This window comes from Bos indicus x Bos taurus, chromosome 12 (genome assembly GCF_003369695.1).
Source record: "Bos indicus x Bos taurus breed Angus x Brahman F1 hybrid chromosome 12, Bos_hybrid_MaternalHap_v2.0, whole genome shotgun sequence".
NCBI lineage: Eukaryota > Metazoa > Chordata > Mammalia > Artiodactyla > Bovidae > Bos > Bos indicus x Bos taurus.
This window is the reverse complement of record NC_040087.1, coordinates 25,981,713-26,004,849: the sequence shown is the minus strand read 5'-3', so window position 1 is coordinate 26,004,849 and position 23,137 is coordinate 25,981,713. Positions and strand designations below refer to the sequence as shown.

The 23,137-nt window shown below is 34.7% G+C and overlaps 1 protein-coding gene and 1 non-coding gene across 12 annotated transcripts in view; one reads left to right on the top strand and one right to left on the bottom strand.

Annotated features, from left to right (window-relative positions):
- Positions 1-23,137, top strand: part of NBEA (neurobeachin) — a 673,417-nt gene that overhangs the window by 179,604 nt on the left and 470,676 nt on the right. For all 11 annotated transcript variants that reach the window (XM_027557433.1, XM_027557431.1, XM_027557423.1 and 8 more), the window contains 6 exons: positions 307-475; positions 906-985; positions 1,703-1,765; positions 1,862-1,959; positions 5,672-5,764; positions 22,568-22,676. In XM_027557433.1, coding sequence (XP_027413234.1) covers positions 307-475; positions 906-985; positions 1,703-1,765; positions 1,862-1,959; positions 5,672-5,764; positions 22,568-22,676 — 612 coding nt within the window. The remainder of the gene's footprint in view (positions 1-306; positions 476-905; positions 986-1,702; positions 1,766-1,861; positions 1,960-5,671; positions 5,765-22,567; positions 22,677-23,137) is intronic.
- On the bottom strand, positions 9,174-9,245 carry TRNAY-AUA. Its single transcript has one exon. It is a non-coding gene; the product is annotated as a tRNA-Tyr (tRNA).

The following is a 23,137-nucleotide window of genomic DNA, read 5'->3' as shown; positions in this document are numbered from 1 at the left end:
TATAATTTTTCTAAATATGATATAGCTGACTGATATTATGTTCCTTTCAACTGCTACATTGTACTTTGATTAAGGGCTTTAGTCTAGCTGGCTTTTTAAATAATTTTATTAGAATATGTTGATTGCAGATTATCTTTATAATATAAATAACACTTAGTAAATAATTATTTTTAACCTCATAATAGATGATTCTTTCTCAGCCTTTATATAGATTTACATTTAAATTAGAATAGAATGTATATTTTTAATGTAAGCACTTGAGGCATTTTAAATTTATTTTAATGCTTTGTTAATATTCTGTACTAGGTTCAGCTTTCTCTATACACCTATTTGTCTGCTGAATTTATTGGAACTGCTACCATTTACACCACCATACGCAGAGTAGGAACAGTATTACAGCTTATGCATACACTAAAATATTACTACTGGGTCATTAATCCTGCTGATAGTAGTGGCATTACACCCAAAGGTTTAGGTAAGTACAGTATTACCTATGTAAGTTGTGCCATGGTGATGAAATTGGGAAAGAAATTAGATGAAGAAATATTGGGAAAACTTTGATTTGAGGGGGAAAAGGGAATTTATTAAGTTAATAAAAGTAGGGAACTGTATCCATGTAAGACAGATGTTATAATTTATCAGTGTATAGTAATATATTATAATTTAAAAAAAATAATTTTTTCCCAAATCTGACATTAGTAAGCAATTTGAAATTGCCACAATCTGAAATTTTATATTCTCTACTGTTGAAACTGTACAGAATTACTACTAATTTATATTATAATTGCAATGTATATAATTTAAATTTTCCATAATATCACAATATAATTTCATTGAGCTTATTATTTAATAATAACAATGATGGAGGTTTTTGGTTTATTTTTTTGATTTCTGTTTTATTCTAGATGGTCCCCGGCCATCACAAAAAGAAATTATATCACTGCGGGCATTTATGTTACTTTTCTTGAAACAGCTTATACTAAAGGTAAACAGTTTTACATAATGCATAATTGCAGTATATTAAGTGAAAAGAATTTTTGCCAGAGTTTAAATCAATATTGTAAAATCAGTAATAACTACCTTCAATTCATGAATTACTTTCAATATTCTATAAATCTTAGTATTAACTCTTGTTGAACTTCACTTTGCATTAAACTTTGTGTTAAATATTCTCTGAAAGTCTCCATACTGAGGGATGTAACAAAAACAGACAAGGAATATGTGCATGAAAATTGAGCATGAAGATTTTATTCTAGAAAATCATCTGTGTTTCTGTTTGAGAAGTCATATGTTACATATTTTATCATAGTAGGATTTTTAAAGATTAAGATATATAGAAAATAATGGCAAAATACACAGTAATTGATATTGTAAAGTCTTATTATAATTTGCATCATTTTAAGAAAAGAATATGGGATTAGAAAATACTGATTGAATATACTTAGATGAAGAAAATATAATATTTTTGATAGTGAATTCAATCAAATATTAGCAATTTTAGACGAATATACGTTTCTAAGTATTTACTTATTTAACTTGATTTGATATAGCCTATGGGTTATGAAGTATCTGAGTATTATAATTAAAGCATCATTACTTTTAAGTAGTTTATATTTTATTTTAAAATGATTAATTTGATGTATGTCTTTAATTAAAGTTTTAATTTTAAATTTAAATTAAATATATATATATTTTAAATTAGGATCGAGGGGTCAAGGAAGATGAACTTCAGAGTATATTAAATTACCTGCTTACAATGCATGAGGTAGGATATGGTTTGGGTCTTCCATTTTAACAATTTTATTCAATGCATTAAAAAACATTTATTATTGAATAAATATTGATGATCCTTATTATGCAGGATGAAAATATTCATGATGTGTTACAGTTACTAGTGGCTTTAATGTCAGAACACCCAGCATCAATGATACCAGCCTTTGATCAAAGAAATGGAATAAGGTATGAATATAATATAAGTATCATTAGTAGAGTTTAATTTAGTACACGTATGCTTCCCAGAATAATCCTATTCAGTTAACTTTTGGGTATATATAGAAAAATCTTACACATAAGAAGGGAATAGATGGAGAAAGCTGTTATTAATCCTCCTAATACTCAGGAAACTGATGAAATGTATAGAAAATGGGTCTCAAGTCTCAAAAAAGAGTAATTGTTACTGTAGTAAAGGCATTTCAAGAAGTTGAAAGAGCAAATTTTTTGACAAAAAGATGAGAGCACATGGTATATTTCAGCTAAAGAAAGCTCTAGAAAATTCTAAGTTTGGGCTCAAGAGGTAGAGAGTGGCCAGGTTGAAAGATCCATTAAATGGTAAGAACTTTAAATTTTTTCTGTTGGTCATGAAAACTAAAGAATTTTGAATATAGAAATGATTTGCAGATTTCTATTTTTCCAAGGAGCAATGTGGAGAATGAGTTGGAAAGGGATAAAACTAATGTAGCAAGACCAGTAGAGAAATTATTTTATTCCTAAGTATTAGGGATAATGAGCCAGGACAATGGCAGTGTGATGGGAAGATGGGGATGAAATGTTTTTGAATTAGAATCCAAAACCGAAGAATTTGAAAACTTTAGTTATGTTGATTGTAAAGTAATTGTGTAGATATGAATAAAACAGTTTCTTGGTTAGTATTCTTAAGTACGTTAAACCTATAACCTAGCCTCTTAGGGATTCTCTTATTTTTTCTGGAATCTGAGTTATTTGTATAAATAAGAAATCTAGGTAATGCCACATGTAACTCAGTGAGCTTTCACAGGTTTTAAAAAGAGTTTGGAAAGAATATATTAATAACTGTCAAAAGACTATATTATTAGTGCTTCTTTTACTTGGTCATTTATATCAGCAAATAACAACTTTATAATCTTGAAGGATTTCCTTTTCAAGTTAGAGAAGCCATCACTTTATTTCTATGTGGATATCCATCTTGTGACATCACTCTTCCCATTGAGTTTACAACCCATGGGGTTGCTAATCTATTTGAATAATAAAATTATACATTTCATTAGTAACAACTACAAGTATATTTTACTGTGAGATTGAACTCTATGAAATTGCTGAAACTTAGTGATTTTACTGAATAGTAGCAATTTCATATGGTACAATCATGTTTCTCATAGTTGATACCAGCTGGACATGTCACATTGTTTGTTACCAGTATGTTAAAAACAATCACAAAGATGAAAAATTTGCTACTTTAGTTTTTCATTTTAAAAAGAATGTGGAGAATGTAGGTTCTTGTTTAAAATATTGAAAAAATAGATATATTAGGTATAAAATTTTAAAATCTATACCCTAGAAAATAGGAACTAAAGGGTAACAGTTATGTCTGGGGAAATTTTTGATTAATTATAATTCATACATACTAAGAAGTGAACACAAAGATTGCACTTAATTTAATACTGATAATATTAAACTGGGCTTAAAGAAAACCTTGTGGTAATACAACATTGAACTGAGCATCAAAAAATGTAATATTTTTGTATCTCAAAACCTTTAAAGAAAAGTATGCTAATGCTAAGTCACTTCAGTCGTGTCCGACTCTGTGCGACCCCATACACGGCAGCCCACCAGGCTCCCCCATCCCTGGGATTCTCCAGGCAAGAACACTAGAGTGGGTTGCCATTTCCTTCTCCAATGCATGAAAGTGAAAAGTGAAAGTGAAGTCGCTCAGTCGTGTCCGACTCCTAGCGACCCCATGGATTGCAGCCTAACAGGCTCCTCCGTCCATGGGATTTTCCAAGCAAGAGTACTGGAGTGGGGTGCCATTGTAGACAGTTTCTTTTTTACATCATTTTCTGGCTGAATATAGTAGGCTAAAGCAAATTAACTAGAATTCACCTATCAGATTATATTGTAAGTAAACGGTCATTAACTGAATCATTGGTAAATTTCCTATTCATTCTTCATATTATTTTTTAAATAAGTACTTGGTTGTAAAAAAAATCCTATGTAGCATAGATGTCTGATGGCCTAAGATCTTTCATGTTTCAAATGTTAAATCATAATTTCTGTTGATCTCAGATGTATTTATACCTTTTTATCCCTTAAACTCAAAGTTATTCCTAGAGAATAGGAATTCTGTGGAGTTTCTGATAACATGTTTGAGTAGAGTCACATTTTTATGCTGTGAGGTTTTACTTTTGTTTTCAAGATTATTTTTGCTATTGAATGTTCTTTTTATGATTCCCTGAATATTTCTCTTTTTTTGAAATGTATAACTTTTCTATGGGCTTTCCAGTTGACTCAGTGGTAAAGAATCCACCTGCCAGTGCATCTGAGGCAGGTTCGATCCCTGAGTCAGAAAGATCCCTGAAGTAGGAAGTGCCAACTCACTCCCGTGTTCTTTTCTGTGAAATCTCATGGCAGGCTGCATATAGTCCATGGGGTCACAAAAGAATTTGACACGACTTAGTGACTAAAACATCAATGACAAAATAATAACTTTTCTGTTCTCATACTTGTCTTTTTTTTTTTTTTTTCATTACTGATATTGGTCCTTAATAAGTCTGAAAGTATATTTCAGTGTAAATTTACATTCATTTAAGAACTTGAATGGCAAGAACTGGAGTGGCAACCCACTCCAGTATTATTGCCTGGAGAATCCTATGGACAGAGGAACCTGGCAGGCTACAGTCCATGGGGTCACAAAGAGTCGGACACAACTGAGTGACTAATGCTAATAACTTGAGGCTTTTCTAAAAAACTATCTTCTGAAGGAAGTAATCACTCTTCTCCTCATCTATTCTTCAGTAGAGTAATAAGATAGTATTATCAACAATATATTATTTTGTTTTTAATAGTATAAGCTACTGTTAAACAATTTAAAATAGATGTTATTAACTTTCAATTATTTGTTTTTCTCTGTTACTGTCCCTGAAATGATAGGAAAATTATACTTTGCAAACAGATCGGAGAGAACTGAGCAACTAAGTATCCACACACCTTACAGGAAAAAAAAATTATTTTTTGGAAAAAAATGAGATAAAATTTCTGAAGTACATATAAATATTATTTGAAGGGATTGTAAGTTAGGTCATATGTTAGTTTGTTGTACAACACATTTGCGTAGGAACCAAGAATTGAAACTCTTTGAGGAAACCAGTTTGCTTTTTCTGCTACTTCCTATATAGCTGCTTTATTCTTCTGTATATAGACTCGCCTTTGTGAACAGAGCAAGGCTGTCCTACCGTTTCTGTTCTAAATCATTTCCTAATTCAAGAGCCCAACAAAGATTAGCTATTGTTTCTCAGAACTTATTCCAAATTTTCAGAAAAGAAAAATTGAGCAGGTATGTACTCCCCTGGTCCAATTAGCCATAACCAGGAAAAAAGGTCATTAAGTACAAATGTTAGGGGAAATTCTAATAGAAGAAGAAATGTGGCTTAACTGAGCATGAGTCTTAATATTGAAAATTATATTCTATGTGCTGGGAGGCATTACTTATGAACAACCAATTGCTTTGTCCTTTTGAGTATGTATTTGAAGTTCAAATATAAAGAAAACTAATATGCTAGTTTTCAAATTTTTTCAAAGAATTTAAAATTCTGAGATATTTTATGTTTTATACATTTATAATTTCCTTGTAAAGTATACAGTGCTTATATTTTTAATATTCAAATGTGCTCAAAAGATCATTTATTTCTATATATTTTAGGGTAATCTACAAATTATTGGCCTCTAAAAGTGAAAGTATTTGGGTTCAAGCTCTGAAGGTTCTGGGATATTTTCTGAAGCATTTAGGTCACAAGTAAGTTGATGTTTTTCATAATGAATTATAGAAGTATCTACTGAAATTGTGTTTTTACTGGTTTAGTAACACGTAAATTTGATTGGAATGATGTTACAATGAAAATAACTTCTTATGGTAAAAAGAAAAACATTTTATAAAAGAATGTTTTTTTAACAGTTTCTCACACTTAAGTAATTTACTTTATTCCTGTTGCATGCTTTTAAAGATAATGTAACATATTTCATCAAATAAAATAAAGGACATGGGGATATGCTTTCAATGAAAGCTTTCTTGACACAGGCAAATATGTATATTGAGGTTTTGCTGACAGCTAAGTCAATATTTAATATCTGTTTGTATTATTTTCTAATTTTGAGGCTTATTGTGATTTGAAGATCCTACAATATTCCTTTTTTCCCCAAAGTCCAGAGTTTAGACACTTTTAAAAATCATTTGCTGAGAAAAAAATAAACAAAAATCACTTGCTGATATAATGAATGTTTTTCATACTATGTTGTCCTGTGCATGAATAGTCTTGTATAAGTCCATTTTATATACAAATGAGCCCAAATACTGCCATTTAGCAACGATGGATAGGGTTCCTCTCAGAATTTTTGAATTGCTAATTTTTTTTTGGTATTTTGAACTGTGGAGAGTGATCAATAATACTAATGAAAATTTCACACCATTCAGATAAAACATGTCTAACATGCTAAATAGTCTAGAAAAGTAAATATTATTTTCATTTTGGTACCAAATCAATAGTTAAGAGAGAATGGTGATATTATAGATCTAGAGAATAGTTCAACAAAGCCAGGATTGTAGAAAAGAGTAATGTGTACTTGAGGAACTGTAAGTTTACTAAGTGATAGAATACCAGGAGTGAGAGCATATTCAGTTTTAACTTCAAGAGATATGGCTCATGGCACCCCACTCCAGTACTCTTGCCTGGAAAATCCCATGGACGGAGGAGCCTGGTAGGCTTCAGTCCATGGGGTCGCGAAGAGTCGGACACGACTGAGCGACTTCACTTTCACTTTTCACTTTCATGCATTGGAGAAGGAAATGGCAACCCACTCCAGTGTTCTTGCCTGGAGAATCCCAGGGACGGGGGAGCTTGGTGGGTTGCAGTCTATGGGATCGCACAGAGTCAGACACGACTGAAGTGACTTAGCAGCTTAGCAGCATTTAACTTTGGTTAAGAATAGGAAATTGATTGGGAATAATTAATAAAGGCTTCTTCCCTCTATGCAAGCTCTTAAAAATTGTCAAGAAACACACATTTTAAAACATAGAAATGTGGAAACGATAAGCAGAACTAACCAGTACATGACGAATAGTCACTGGAAAATATTGCCATGAAGTACACAATAAATATAGTTAAAATTTTTACTGTAAGTTTAAAAAGTAAGAAAGAATTTCTTGTGAGAAAGGGAAGCTCCAAAGCAGAAATTTACGAAGTTAGAAGAAATGATGGAATAACTTTGAAATGTTGAATCATGAGCTAACAAAAATTTCAAACAAATTGGAAGGAAAAACTCACACACAAAAATGAAATTGGAAGATGCTCAAGGAAGAGAAACTCTGTGGATAGCACAGTAAGGTACACGGAAGATAAAAATGAAAACAAAGCAAATAATGTGCATGGAATATATGGATGCGCATTATATGGATGAATATAAAAGAGTTCAGAAGGATTAAAGAGGAAATGATCCATACAGAAGACATAGAAATTCCAAAAACATAAACAGCGTAAATAGAGTTTCCAAATAAGAAAAGCAGAACAATGTAACTACACAAGTGTTTTTAAACCTATAATTCAGTGAGCTTCTAATATAGATCTTGCCATCCATATTAAAGGGTATATGCTGTGTACCAAGAACATTTTTCTTGAAATGGTCTGTAGAAAAGTATACTATTGGATTTAAATATAATTTTTTTAAGTCCTTTTTTCAACATTCACAAGTTAAAGGGAAAAAAAGTTACTCTGGGCTTCAGCTTGTCTACGACAACCATCAGTAGAAAATGTAAAGCAGTAACTGTCAAGTACTCAAGAAAATGGAAACCAAAGTATCCTTTACATAAAAGTGTGCTGCCAAACAATTTTTAATCATGTAAGGAACTGTTTTTCTGAATAATTCTTGAGAAAATTACTAGGGGTTAATTTCAGCCAATTAGGACTGACTGGACAGACTACAGCCAAGTACTCTTGATGAACACTGAATTAATTTAATAGTAAAACTAAGACTTAAACAAATAACAGACTGGTATCTCCTTTTTGTATGCCCTAATAAGGTAGAAATTCTATTGTTATAATGAATTGAGAAAGAACTAGGGAAAGGAGGAAACTAGACAAAGTTCAAAGAATCAAAGGATATCCATGTAAGCTGACAATAAAAATGTAGGCCTATTGAATAAAATTTGATGCTTTAGGAGAGAGGAAAATTTGAGTAAATATGGAGATTTTATCATTGCCCATCATTGGGAAATACATGAACTGCCTACACATAAAGGACCTCTTATTCCTTTATAACAACAAAGATGAACAGTTAAAACTGTAATGCTCATCAAGACTTCCCTGGTAGTCCAGTGGTTAAGACCCTGTGCTTCCAATGCAGGGGGCATAGGTTTGGTCCCTCGTTGGGAAACTTGAGCTCCCAAATGCCATGCAGCCAAGAAAAAGAAAAGATGAAAAAAAGAAAACTGTAACGCTGTCAATATATTAAAAAATACTGTATAAATAAAACTGAGAACAATGCATATAATGGATGATTTTTAAAAATCTATAAAATTCAAGAAGCATAAAACGTGACATATGCATGCTAACTCCTTTCAGTTGTGTCCGACTCTTTGTGAGCCCATGGACCATAGCCCACCAGGCTCCTCTGACCATGAGAGTCTGTAGGCAAGAATTAAGGTGTGGGTTGCCATGCCATCTTCCAGGGGATCTTCCTATCTAGGAATCAAATCCACATATCTTAAAGTCTCTTGCATTGGTGGCATGTTCTTTACCACTAGTGCCACCTGGGAAACCCAAAACTGTAATACATAAATACAAATGAAAAAAATCAGGAATCATGGTCTTATTATTGGACAAGTTAGAATTCAAGCCAAAAAGCAATAAACAACATAAACAAAGATACTTTATAATATTAAAGGTTGAAACTTTAATGAAACAGAAATTACAGGAGAAATAATCACTAATAATTTAAAACATTGAAACAAACTCTAATTCACCCCAGCCCATAAAAAGGCAAAAGGGAGAGGAATATAAATAGTAAAGTAAATCTGATTAATATAGCTTGAAGTCAGTAGGTACCACATTAATAAAGACTGTAACTCCCAAGTGCTTATGGAACATGAATGAAAATTTTTTTTTTTTTTTAAGAATACTGGAGTGGGGTGCCATTTCCTTCTCCAGGGGATCTTCCCCACCCAGGGATCGAACATGGGTCTCCTGCATTATAGGCAGATGCCCTACCATCTGAGCCACCAGGGAAGTCCATGAATGAAAATTTGACTTGGTGTGAAAGTGAAAGTATTAGTCTCTCGGTCATGTCTGACTCTTTGCCACCCCATCGACTGTAATCAACCAGGCTCCTCTGTCCATGCAGTTCTCCAGGCAAGAATACTGGAGTGTGTTGCCATCCCTTTTCCAGGGATCTTCCCAACCCAAGGATCAAACCTGGGTCTCCTGCATTGCAGGCAGATTCTTTACCATCTGAACCACCAGGGAGGCTGGACATGGTAGGGTGTAGTAGGGTCAAAGAAAAAAATCCAAAACAGAGAGACAAAACGGTCAAGATTTTCTTGTTAAAATGCAACAAAATTGAAAATAGGAATAAAATTAAAAAAATAAAGTTTCTTCTTCCTAGACATTTAAAATTTATTAAACAACTTTTGTGTCAAAGAGAAAGTACACTGAAATTGCAGAATTTTTAGAAAACAACTTCAAAACCCCATTGAATACAGCTAAAGAAGTGCTTGGGAGAAGGAACTGGCAACCCACTCCAGTATTCTTGCCTGGAGAATCCTGTAGACAGAGGAGCCTGGAGGGCTGCTGTCCATAGGGTCGCACAGAGTTGGACACAACTGAAGTGACTTAGCATGCATGCATGCATTGGAGAAGGAAATGGCAACCTACTCCGGTATTCTTGCCTGGAGAATCCTCGGGTCAGAGGAGCCTGGTGGGCTGCGTCTATAGGGTTGCACAGAGTTGGACACGACTGAAGCAACTTAGCAGCAGCAGCAAAGAAGTACTTAGAGGAATATCATAGCTATGAAACAATAGAAAAGAAATACAGAATAAAAGAATTAAAGCATAAACATTAGATAAGGAATTACAATAAATGGAAATAATAAATTAGAAAGTAGGAATTAAAGATTTAAAAGACAGATAATCATTTAAAATCTGATTTTTTAAAAATTGTAATAAAAATGGCTAGCTAACCGCTAAGCAACTGAAGAAAGGGCAAATGTAATGAATGTACAAAATCAGTGATAATTTTCTTAATTAGTATAGAAACTGAGGAAGTTAAAAGAATCTTGCATGATGAGCTTTCTCTAGAAATTGGTAAGACAACCCAGTAGAAGAATAGGCAAGGATGTATGTAAGTGAACAATTTATAGAGGCAAATACATGTGGCACAACTGTATTTGAAAGGAGGTAAATTCTACCTCTAGTAGAATATATATATTATATATATATATATATATATATATATATATATATATAAATGTAATTCTACCTGTTGGGGCTTCCCTGGTGGCTCAATTCTACCTGTAGTAAGGGAAATATAATCTAAAACTAAGCACATTGTTCATGTATTAGATGGATAGAAATCTCAAAATTCAGCATCCTTCTCTGTTAGCAAGACACATGGGAAGAGCAAGCATCTCACATATTGCTAACTAGAGCATAAACTAGTATAACCCCATATGGAGTGCAGTTTATTTTCATTGATATCTGTCAAAATTACAAATACGTGTACTTTTTAACCTAACAATTCATCAGTTGCAGGCATGTGAAATGATAGCTATTCAGAGTTATTCATTTTTTCTTTGTTTATGATAGTAAATGTTAGGAGAAATCTTAAATTTCTATTAATGGGGGAATTTGTTAACAAATAAATTATAGTTCATTTATTAAATGGAATACTATGTAGTTATAAGACCAATGAGCTAAGTCTCTACATACAGATATAACAACTATATTGTTAAAAGATTAAAAATAAATAGTAAAGATGGATATGTATTATTAATAGACGCTATTTTTGTTGAAAGAGAACATGAGAACATAGTACTTATTATATTTGCAGTGAGAAAGTCTAGTCGAATTCATAAGAAATAAATCAAGAACGGTGGTTTCTAACGGGGAGTTGGTAGAAATGAAGGTATATATAGATTATGTTAATATTTTAATCATATTAATGTTAGTTATAGAAACAATTTTTCAGGAACAAATTGTTTAAAAAACTGCAAACATTGAATGTAAAAAGCGCCTTTAAAAAACTGCAACCATTGAATGTAAAAAGCGCCTTTAAAATCTTGAAAGAATTTTCAGGAATTACATTATTAATGGAATTAATTAAGTAGAATCAATGACTGATTAGTTAAAATGAGTTATCTATTGGAGAATGATGGAGCAGGACTAGGCTTAAATACACCTACACAGTTTAAATAATTCCTATCAATGTTATGAAATTAAATTTAGTAGTAAAAAGAAAAAAAACACTTAAAGCATATACAACTTGATGGTTAATGGATATAATTGATTAACAATATACACGTAGTTCATTGGCTCTCAAGTTGGACTGCCTAGGTTTGGATCTTACCTTAGCCGTGTGTTTTCTGAGTGGTTTCAGAAACATCTTTGAATCTCAGTTTTTATCCCTATGAATGAATAAAATCATACCGCTTCCCTCATTGACCTTTATCATTAAAATATATACTATATAATAAATATAAAGAGTTCACAGCATATTGCTACATGCTAATTTGAATAGTTAACAAAAAGTTAACTATTTTGATAAAAGTAGAATATTTCTTCCTTATGATATCTTATGTACCTGACACCAAATATAAATATGAAACACTAGTGGTATTCAAATAGAAATGGGATGATTTTACTATAATCTAATCATTACTAGCATGAGACAGGATTTGAAACAAAACACTATTAGTTTCAGGAAATAGGTGCCGTAATTAATATACCTAAAATCCTAAGAGAGACATCTTTAAAACTGTTAAAAAATAAGATACCACCCAAAGTCAGCATCTCATTTGTGTATGGGGGAATCATTCTATAGTGAAGCGGAATTGTGTCTGTGGCTGAAACTAAACTGAAGTCTAGGTGGCGTCGTCTCTACTGAGTTTTTGATTTCTGTAAGTACCTAGGACACAGCTTGGGAGATAATCCATATACTTTGTGAGCTGAACTAGAGATAGATTTGGCATCTCTCATAAAAACTGAGAAGTCTGTTCCAAATAATAAATGTAGTTACTCCCACTGCTTGACGATGGAACTTAAACCCCCTCTCCTTGAGTGAGGGGTGGACTTACTGGCTAACTTCCAAAAAATAGTGGAATCTGATTGAGTTTTTCACTATTGAATAAGATTAACATCACCAGTCATATGTCATTTTGATAGCATGTTCCCTGATGCGATATGATGAGAAGGGCACTTCATCTCTGTGGTATTCTTCTAAGAAACAAATAACCTTAGTCTAATTATAAGAAAGCATCATATGCCTCCCAGTTGAGCGACATTCTTCAGAATACTTGACCAATACTCTTCAAAACTGTTGAAAGACATGAAACACAATGGATGGGAACCTGCTAAAGACCAGAAGTTCTAAATGTACAGTGGTATTCTGGATTGGATACTGAACAGGAAAAAAAAAAAAAAAAAAGTCATGATGAAATCTAAGTAAAGTCTGTAGTTAATAATATACCTGTGTTCATTCTTAGTTTTGACATATGTACCATGATTAGGTATGTTAACATATTGGAAAGCTGGGTAAGTAATATAAGGGACCTCTCTGTACTATCCTTTCAACTTTTCTATAAATCTTAAGAATTTTCAAAATAAAAAGACATAGAAAATTGAGTAACCTTCTCTTTGATATGTGCTTGAATAGAAAGCCAAACTGGCCCTTCATGAAAATGGCTTAATTACAGTTACTCTCAGGACAGAATTCTGACACATGGTTCAACTAGATGATCAAAATGCCCAATGTTGTACCATAGTAAAACTATGACTATTTCAGCTTAAAATTTTTAAAGTACATGTTACTGAATATTTATTGTGGAAATAAAAGTTTCTCAACCAAGTATGTTTGTCTAAAGTCTTAAATTTCAAACACTGTTGCTTTTGGATGATTCTAAAAGATAATTTCACTCAAAACCATACTGCTGCTGCTGCTGCTAAGTCGCTTCAGTCATGTCCTACTCTGTGCGACACCGTAGACGGCAGCCCACCAGGCTCCCCCGTCCCTGGGATTCTCCAGGCAAGAACACTGGAGTGGGTTGCCATTTCCTTCTCCAATGCATGAAAGTGAAAAGTGAAAGTGAAGTCGCTCAGTCGTGTCCGACTCTTCGCGACCCCATGGACTGCAGCCTACCAGGCTCCTCTGTCCATGGATTTTCCAGGCAAGAGTACTGGAGTGGGGTGCCATTGCCTTCTCCAAAAAGTATACTATTGGTAGTTAAATGAATCAAAATGCTGTCTGTTAGTTTTTCATTCTAGCAAGTGCCTGTTACATGTTGACAGTTGTTTAACCTAATTGCTTCTTTCTTTTTTGGACTAGTTGAAATTAGTCCAGTTTATTGTCTGTTAGTAAAAAGTACTGGTGCAGATTTTGGGGATACAGCAGTTAAAAGAATTAAAAAAAAAAAAGCTGTCTCCTCATCTACTCTAAACTCCAAGCTTGGCTCTCTTCTACCAAAATGTTGACTTTTGTAGGTACTTGGATAGGTATAAATGAGTCTTGATGTTCTGTTGGGGTACCAGTAGAGTAAAAATGGCAGTCTGTGAGGGATTTTTCCTCTCCCGTGGTACTGACAAACAGCTAATGAAGTATGTTAGTAGCCTAAGTTAAAGACTAAAAAGCAGCAAATCTTGATCTCAGTGATCTCTGCCTTCCATTCTCTCTCCTCTCCTCTGTCTTCCCCTTCCAAGGCATATTAACTTTGACTTCTATGTAAGTTACCATCAGAATGGCAAGAAGTACCTGAAATGATGGGATGATTTTTCCTTGTCTTTGAACTTGTAAAAGTAGATGGAGATTGTAAGTAAAAGGATATTGGAGTACTAGGATGCTGGCTTCAGGACCTACACCATGATAAGTTACATACTTCAGATCAGTGTGCTTAGAGGGATCTTTGCCTTACAACAACCTCAGGGAGGGACTTCATATAAAATTCACACCAGGGTGATCTGAGTGCAACATTGTGAAAACAGGAGATAACAACTCATTTGAAGGGGCATAAAAGACAGAGACAAGAGGTAAGAGGGAATCAAGTTATGTACTCAATGAAATAGAACTAGTGTGGAAGCTTTGATGGAATCTTTCAACTTTATTTCTTGTAAGTGCATCTGAAATTCAAGTAGACTACCAAAGGTGACATTCTGCCTCTTTAAATTATTATTTTTCTGTATTCACCCAAATTAGTAAACTGAAGATCTCAAAGCATGGACCAAAAACATAAAATGAGAGAAAATATAAAGGCATAGGAGACTTACCAGGACTGTTAAGAATAATTGGAGAAGAAACAAGATGGGTAAAAAAGATACCCTGAAACACTTTGTACCAGTAAAAACTTAAAAATGTTGAGGAAAATATTACAAAATTCCTTTCAGATGTGTAGCTCAGTACACAAAAGTAAGGAACATTTTCTCATATGCCAAAAATGAATATCAAACAAAATAGGAGTTAAAATTCTTAAGAAACAAGATCATATTGAAACAAGCTATTTAGCTTTTAAAAAAATAACAAAAATAACTTCTGGAAATGAAAAGGTACTAACTTAACAACTCCATGGACATGTTAAACAGATTATGTACTTAAGAAAGAATTGGAGAGTTTTTATCATAAATGGATGTTGAATTTTGTCAAAGGCTTTCTCTGCATCTATTGAGATAATCATATGGTTTTTATTTTTCAATTTGTTAATGTGGTGTATTACATTGATTGATTTGTGGATATTGAGGAATCCTTGCATCCCTGGGATAAAGCCCACTTGGTGTATGATCTTTTTAATGTGTTGTTGGATTCTGATTGCTAGAATTTTGTTAAGGATTTTGGCATCTGTGCTCATCAGTGATATTGGCCTGTAGTTTTCTTTTTTTGTGGCATCTTTGTCAGGTTTTGGTATTAGGGGGATGGTGGCCTCATAGAATGAATTTGGAAGTTTACCTTCCTCTGCAATTTTCTGGAAGAGTTTGAGTAGGATAAGTGTTAGCTCTTCTCTAAATTTTTGGTAGAATTCAGCTGTGAAGCCATCTGGACCTGGGCTTTTGTTTGCTGGAAGATTTCTGATTACAGTTTCAATTTCCGTGCTTGTGATGCGTCTGTTAAGATTTTCTATTTCTTCCTGGTCGAGTTTTGGAAAGTTGTAATTTTCTAAGAATTTGTCCATTTCTTCCACGTTGTCCATTTTATTGGCATATAATTGCTGATAGTAGTCTCTTATGATCCTTTGTATTTCTGTGTTGTCTGTTGTGATCTCTCCATTTTCATTTCTAATTTTATTGATTTGAATTTATGATAAAAACTCCCCAGAAAGCAGGAATAGAAGGAGCATACCTCAACATAATAAAAGCTGTATATGACAAACCCACAGCAAACATTATCCTCAATGGTGAAAAATTGAAAGCATTTCCTCTAAAGTCAGGAACAAGACAAGGGTGCCCACTCTCACCATTACTATTCAACATAGTTTTGGAAGTTTTGGCCACAGCAATCAGAGCAGAAAAAGAAATAAAAGGAATCCAAATTGGAAAAGAAGAAGTAAAACTCTCACTATTTGCAGATGACATGATCCTCTACATAGAAAACCCTAAAGACTCCACCAGAAAATTACTAGAACTAATCAATGACTATAGTAAAGTTGCAGGTTATAAAATCAACACACAGAAATCCCTTGCATTCCTATACACTAATAATGAGAAAATAGAAAGAGAAATTAAGGAAACAATTCCATTCACCATTGCAACAAAAAGAACAAAATACTTAGGAATATATCTACCTAAAGAAACTAAAGACCTATATATAGAAAACTATAAAACACTGGTGAAAGAAATCAAAGAGGACACTAATAGATGGAGAAAAATATACCATGTTCATGGATTGGAAGAATCAATATACTGAAAATGAGTATACTACCCAAAGCAATTTATTGATTCAATGCAATCTCTATCAAGCTACCAATGGTATTCTTCACAGAGGTAGAACAAATTATTTCACAATTTGTATGGAATACAAAAAACCTCGAATAGCCAAAGCAATCTTGAGAAAGAAGAATGGAACTGGAGGAATCAACCTGCCTGACTTCAGGCTCTACTACAAAGCCACAGTCATCAAGACAGTATGGTACTGGCACAAAGACAGAAATATAGATCAATGGAACAAAAGAGAAAGCCCAGAGATAAATCCACGCACATATGGACACCTTATCTTTGACAAAGGAGGCAAGAATATACAATGGATTAAAGACAATCTCTTTAACAAGTGGTGCTGGGAAAACTGGTCAACCACTTGTAAAAGAATGAAACTAGAGCACTTTCTAACACCACACACAAAAATAAACTCAAAATGGATTAAAGATCTAAACGTAAGACCAGAAACTATAAAACTCCTAGAGGAGAATATAGGCAAAACACTCCCCGACATACATCACAGCAGGATCCTCTATGACCCACCTCCCAGAATATTGGAAATAAAAGCAAAAATAAACAAATGGGACCTAATTAAACTTAAAAGCTTCTGCACAACAAAGGAAACTATAAGCAAGGTGAAAAGACAGCCTTCAGAATGGGAGAAAATAATAGCAAATGAAGCAACAAACAACTAATCTCAAAAATATACAAGCAACTCCTACAGCTCAACTCCAGAAAAATAAACGACCCAATCAAAAAATGGGCCAAAGAACTAAATAGACATTTCTCCAAAGAAGACATACAGATGGCTAACAAACACATGAAAAGATGCTCAACATCACTCATTATCAGAGAAATGCAAATCAAAACCACTATGAGGTACCATTTCACACCAGTCAGAATGGCTGCGATCCAAAAGTCTACAAGCAATAATTGCTGGAGACTGTGTGGAGAAAAGAGAACCCTCTTACACTGTTGGTGGGAATGCAAACTAGTACAGCCACTATGGAGAACAGTGTGGAGATTCCTTAAAAAACTGGAAATAGAACTGCCTTATGATCCAGCAATCCCACTGCTGGGCATACACTCTGAGGAAACCAGAAGGGAAAGAGACATGTGTACCCCACTGTTCATCACAGCACTGTTTATAATAGCCAGGACATGGAAGCAACCTAGATGTCCATCAGCAGATGAATGGATAAGAAAGCAGTGGTACATATACACAATGGAGTATTACTCAGCCATTAAAAAGAATACATTTGAATCAGTTCTAATGAGGTGGATGAAACTGGAGCCTATTATACAGAGTGAAGTAAGCCAGAAAGAAAACACCAATACAGTATACTAACGCATATATATGGAATTTAGAAAGATGGTAACAATAACCCTGTATACGAGACAGCAAAAGAGACACTGATGTATAGAACAGTCTTTTGAACTCTGTGGGAGAGGGAGAGGGTGGGATGATTCGGGAGAATGGCATTGAAATATGTATAATATCATATATGAAATGAGTCACCAGTCGAGGTTCGATGCACAGTACTGGATGCTTGGGGCTGGTGCACTGGGATGACCCAGAGGGATGGTATGAGGAGGGAGGTGGGAGAAGGGTTCAGGATGGGGAACACATGTATACCTGTGGCAGATTCATTTTGATATATGGCAAAACCAATACAATATTGTAAAGTTAAATAAAATAAAATTAAAAAAAAAGAAAGAATTGGTGAACTAGAAGAAATATGTATAAGGAGCACCTAGAAACAAAGATGACAAATAGGAAAGGAGGTTAAGTGTGTATAGAAAGAATGAAAGATTTCATAGAATAAAATACCTAAGGATAAGTTTAACCAAGGAAATTGAAAGATCTGTATACTGAAAACTATGACATTGATAAGGAAAAAAAAAAAAAAAGTTGAAGACACAGACAAAGGTAAAGATATACATGCTCATGGTTTGGAAGAATGAATTTTGTTAAAATGCCCATACTACCCAAAGTGATCTACAGATTGAATGCAATTGCTATCAAAATGACAATGGCATTTCCTTACAGATATAGACAAACAATTCTAAAATGTTTATGGAACCACAGAAGACACTGAATAACTGAAGCACTCTTGGGAAAGAGCAAAGCTGAAGGCATCACATTTCCTGATTTTAGATTATAATCCAAACTTACAGTTTTCAAAACCGTATGCTATGCTAAGTCACTTCAGTCGTGTCCGACTCTGTGCGACCCCATAGATGGCAGCCCACCAGGCTCCCCCGTCCCTGGGATTCTCCAGGCAAGAACACTGGAGTGGGTTGCCATTTCCTTCTCCAATGCATGAAAGTGAAAAGTGAAAGTGAAGTCGCTCAGTCGTGTCCAACTCTTAGCGACCCCATGGTTTACAGCCTAACAGGCTCCTCCGTCCATGGGATTTTCCAAGCAAGAGTACTGGAGTGGGGTGCCATTGCCTTCTCTGATTCAAAACCGTATAGTCTTAGCATAAAAACAGACACTTGAATCAAAGGAACAAAATAGTCCAGAAATACAGCTGACATACATCACCAGTACTTCTTGACAAAGGAGCCAAGACATAACAACGAGGAAAAAATAATCTCTGGTGTAAATGATGGGAAAACTGGACCATGTTCAGTTCAGTTCAGTCGCTTAGTTGTGAATGACTCTTTGCGACCCCGTGGACTGCAGCATGCCAGGCCTCCCTGTCCATCAGCAACTCCCGGAGTTTACTCAAACACATGTCCATTGAGTTGGTGATGCCATCCAAGCATCTCATCCTCTGTCATCCCCTTCTCCTCCTGCCTTCTTCCCATCTTTCCCAGCCTCAGAGTCTTTTCAAGTAAGTCAACTCTTTGCATCAGGTGGCCAAAGTATTGGAGTTTCAGCTTCAACATCAGTCCTTCCAATGAATATTCAGGACTGATCTCCTTCAGAATGGACTGGTTTCATCTCCTTGAAGTCCAAGGGACTCTCAAGAGTCTTCTCTAACACCACAGTTCAAAAGCATCAATTCTTTGGCACTCAGCTTTCTTTATAGTCCAACTCTTAGATCCATACATGACTACTGGAAAAACTGGATCCTTGACTAGACAGACTTTTGTTGGCAAAGTAATGTCTCTTATGAATATGCTGTCTAGGTTGGTCATAACTTTCCTTCCAAGGAGTAGATGTCTTTTAATTTCATGGCTGCAGTCACCATCTGCAGTGATTTTGGACCCCCCCCAAAAATAAAGTAAGGCACTGTTGCCACTGTTCCCCCATCTATTTGCCATGAAGTGATGGGACCAGATGCCATGATCTTAGTTTTCTGAATGTTGAGTTTTAAGCCAACTTTTTCATTCTCCTCTTTCACTTTCATTAAGAGGCTCTTTAGTTCTTCTTCACTTTCTGCCATAAGGGTGTCATCTGCATATCTGAGGTTATTATTTCTCCTGGCAATCTTGATTCAGCTTGTGCTTCATCCAGCACGGTGTTGCTCATGATGTACTCTGCATAGAAGTTAAATAAGTGGGGTAACAATATACAGCCTTGACGTACTCCTTTTCCTCTTTGGAACCAGTCCGTTGTTCCACATCCAGTTCTAACTGTTGCTTCTTGACCTGCATACAGATTTCTCAAGAGGCAGGTCAGGTGGTCTGGTATCCCCATCTCTTTCAGAATTTTCCTCAGTATTGTGATCCACACAGTCAAAGGCTTTGGCATAGTCAATAAAGCAGAAATAGATGTTTTTCTGGAACTCTCTTCCTTTTTCCATGATCCAGCGGATGTTGGCAATTTGATCTCTGGTTCCTCTGCCTTTTCTAAAACCACCTTGAACATCTGGAAGTTCATGGTTCACGTATTGCTGAAGCCTGACTTTGAGAAATTTTAGCACTATTTTACTGTTGTGTGAGATGAGTGCAATTGTGCAGTAGTTTGAGCATTCTTTGGCATTGCCTTTCTTTGGGATTGGAATGAAAACTGACCTTTTTCAGTCCTGTGGCCACTGCTGAATTTTCCAAATTTGCTGGCATATGGAATGCAGCACTTTCACAGCATCATCTTTTAGGATTTGAAATAGCTCAACTGGAATTCCATCACCTCCACTAGCTTTGTTCATAGTGATGCTTCCTAAAGCCCACTTGACTTCTCATTCCAGGATATCTGGCTCTAGGTGAGTGATCACACCATCTTGATTATCTTGGTCGTGAAGATCTTTCTTGTACAGTTCTTCTGTGTATTCTTGCCACCTCTTCTTAATATCTTCTGCTTCTGTTAGGTCCATACCATATTTGTCTTTTATTGAGCCCATCTTTGCATGAAATGTTCCCTTGGTATCTCTAATTTTCTTGAAGAGATCTCTAGTCTTTCCCTTCTATTGTTTTCCTCTATTTCTTTGCACTGATCACTGAGGAATGCTTTCTTATCTCTCTTTGCTATTCTTTGGAACTCTGCATTCAAATGGTTATATCTTTCCTTTTCTCCTTTGCTTTTCACTTTTCACAGCTATTTGTAAGGCCTCCTCAGACAGCCATTTTGATTTTTTGCCTTTCTTTTTCTTGGGGATAGTCTTGATCAACACCCTCTTCCAGCAACACAAGAGAAGCCTCTACACATGGACATCACCAAATGGCCAACACTGAAATCAGATTGATTATATTCTTTGCAGCCAGAGTTGGAGAAGCTCTATACAGTCAGCAAAAACAAGACTGGAAGCTGACTGTGGCTCAGATCATGAACTCCTTATTGCCAAATTCAGACTTAAATTGAAGAAAGTAGGGAAAACTACTAGACCATTCAGTTATGACCTAAATCAAATCCCTTATGATTATACAGTGAAAGTGAGAAATAGATTAACGGGACTAGATTTGATAGAGTTCCTGATGAACTATGGGCGGAGATTCATGAAAACTGGACAACCAAATGCCAGAGGATGAAACTGGAATTCTGTCTTATGCATTAGATAAAAATTATCTCAAAAAAGAAAAAATAACTCAAAATGAATTAAAGACTTGAGCATTACACCAAAAAACATAGGAGGTAAGCTCTTTGACGTCAGTCTTGGCAGTGGTTTTATGGATTTGACAACAAAAGCAAAAATAATCAGTTATATCAATCTAAAAAATTTCTGTCCATGTTTTGCAAACATAGCCGTTCGACACTTGCCCTAGCTGCCTCTTGGGTTTAGGTAATTCTGCTGTCTGGGCTGAGGAGGATTGGGTGAGGGGATCAGCTGTCCTACCTCTTTTGTGTTGTGTATTGTAGTTAGAAGGGTAATGGAAGAGAGCATTTCCTGGTGAGTGGTGTCCAGATAAATGGTTGATTATTTGATTTCTATATTAGTTAAGATGGCGAAAGCTCCTGTTACAGACAGTGAAGTTTTAGTAACTTACCACACTAGTAGTTTCTTTTTTATTCACTTAAGAGCCAAGTGGGTATCCGTAGTAGGTGATTTCTTCAAGCGATGCTCTTTTCATCTGGTACCTCTTCATCCTTATTGTAAAGCTTCTTTGTTGCTTCTATGGGGAAGAGTTTTTTCCTGTGGGCTAGACCTAAAATTGACCCACAAACTTTCTGCTCAAATTCCATGGACTAGAACTCAGTTTAGTGGCCACACCCAGCTGCAATAGAGACTATAATTACAGTACAGCTATGGGCTCAGGAAAAAAGGAACAAAAGTTTGGTGATTATCTAGTCAGTTTATGTCATAGTTGCCAAATCCAAACAACAAGGAAAATCAATGTAAGAGATGAAATACTGAGAGTTGAAAGCCAAGAAGATCCAGATCCAGACCTGTAAGAAAGTGATGTGAATGAGAGGTGAGAAAGTGTTCCAGGAGATCTCTAATAGAGCTGTGCTGCAGTCCATGGGGTTGCAAAGAGTTGGACACAACTTAGCAACTAACTTAGCAACTGAGCAACAACAAAACTTCTAGGTATGGATTTGGAGGAGCAGTTAAATGAGCCACAAATACAAGCAGTATTGAGTTTCCTTTACTTCTGCCAAATTACTTTGCTTTGTATTCATTTTTAACCATAATTTAAAATTTTTGTTATTAAATTTTTACATAGATTATTTCATAGAATTTGGACAGAAAGGTTTTGAAAAATTTGTGCTCTGTGTGTTAAGGGAAACCAATAATTTAGCATAATATAATAACTCCTAAATAGTTATTAGAAATTTGAAAATTACAGCTGTCAACATTTATACAATATTTTGTAATTTGTATACCTAACATTTCAGTTTGTGCAGATGTTTTGAGAAGTGTTTAAGTAGCAGTCTTGGTAATTTAGAAGGCAGCTATGCTATAAACTGTCATTTATTTTAGAAGGTGAAAGTTAGTAAACATAACTACTTCTGTAATTCTGTATCTGCTTATAGATTTTACTACTTATCCTAAAGTCATATGGTTATAAAATCCTGTGTGTTTAATAGTATGATGTTTTTCTCCCTTTTTCTTCAGAAGAAAAGTTGAAATCATGCATACCCACAGCCTTTTCACTCTTCTTGGAGAAAGGCTGATGTTGCACACAAACACTGTGACTGTGACCACATACAACACACTTTATGAGGTAAAAGTTTTTACATGTGTGATGAGAATTTTAAACGTATGCAGTGGAAACTCTCTATGTGATTGAAATAGTAGTTGATCATTTAATCTAAAAAGGTAGTAATTCTTAAAAAATAATGAACGCATAGTTACATTTTAAAAACTTTGTTTTAAAACATATCCACGTACAATTATTTGGCAGTCTTCCTATGTTGCACGTATGTTTGAGTATTTAAACAGCAAAGTGTTTGTTTCAATAAAAGTATGGGAGTGAAGAGGGATGCTTGTGCCCTGTATTTATTATTTGAATAACAGTAGGTTATTTTTAATTTTCAGTCAGTACCTTTTTGATACACATTAAGTAAGTAGTACACTTAAGTAAACATCCTATCTTCTTTTTTGTTATTTTTAAGTCTGAGCAGAAATGTAAGAAAAATGCCACTGCTGGATGTCATGATCTTTTTCTGATCTGAAAGGGCCATC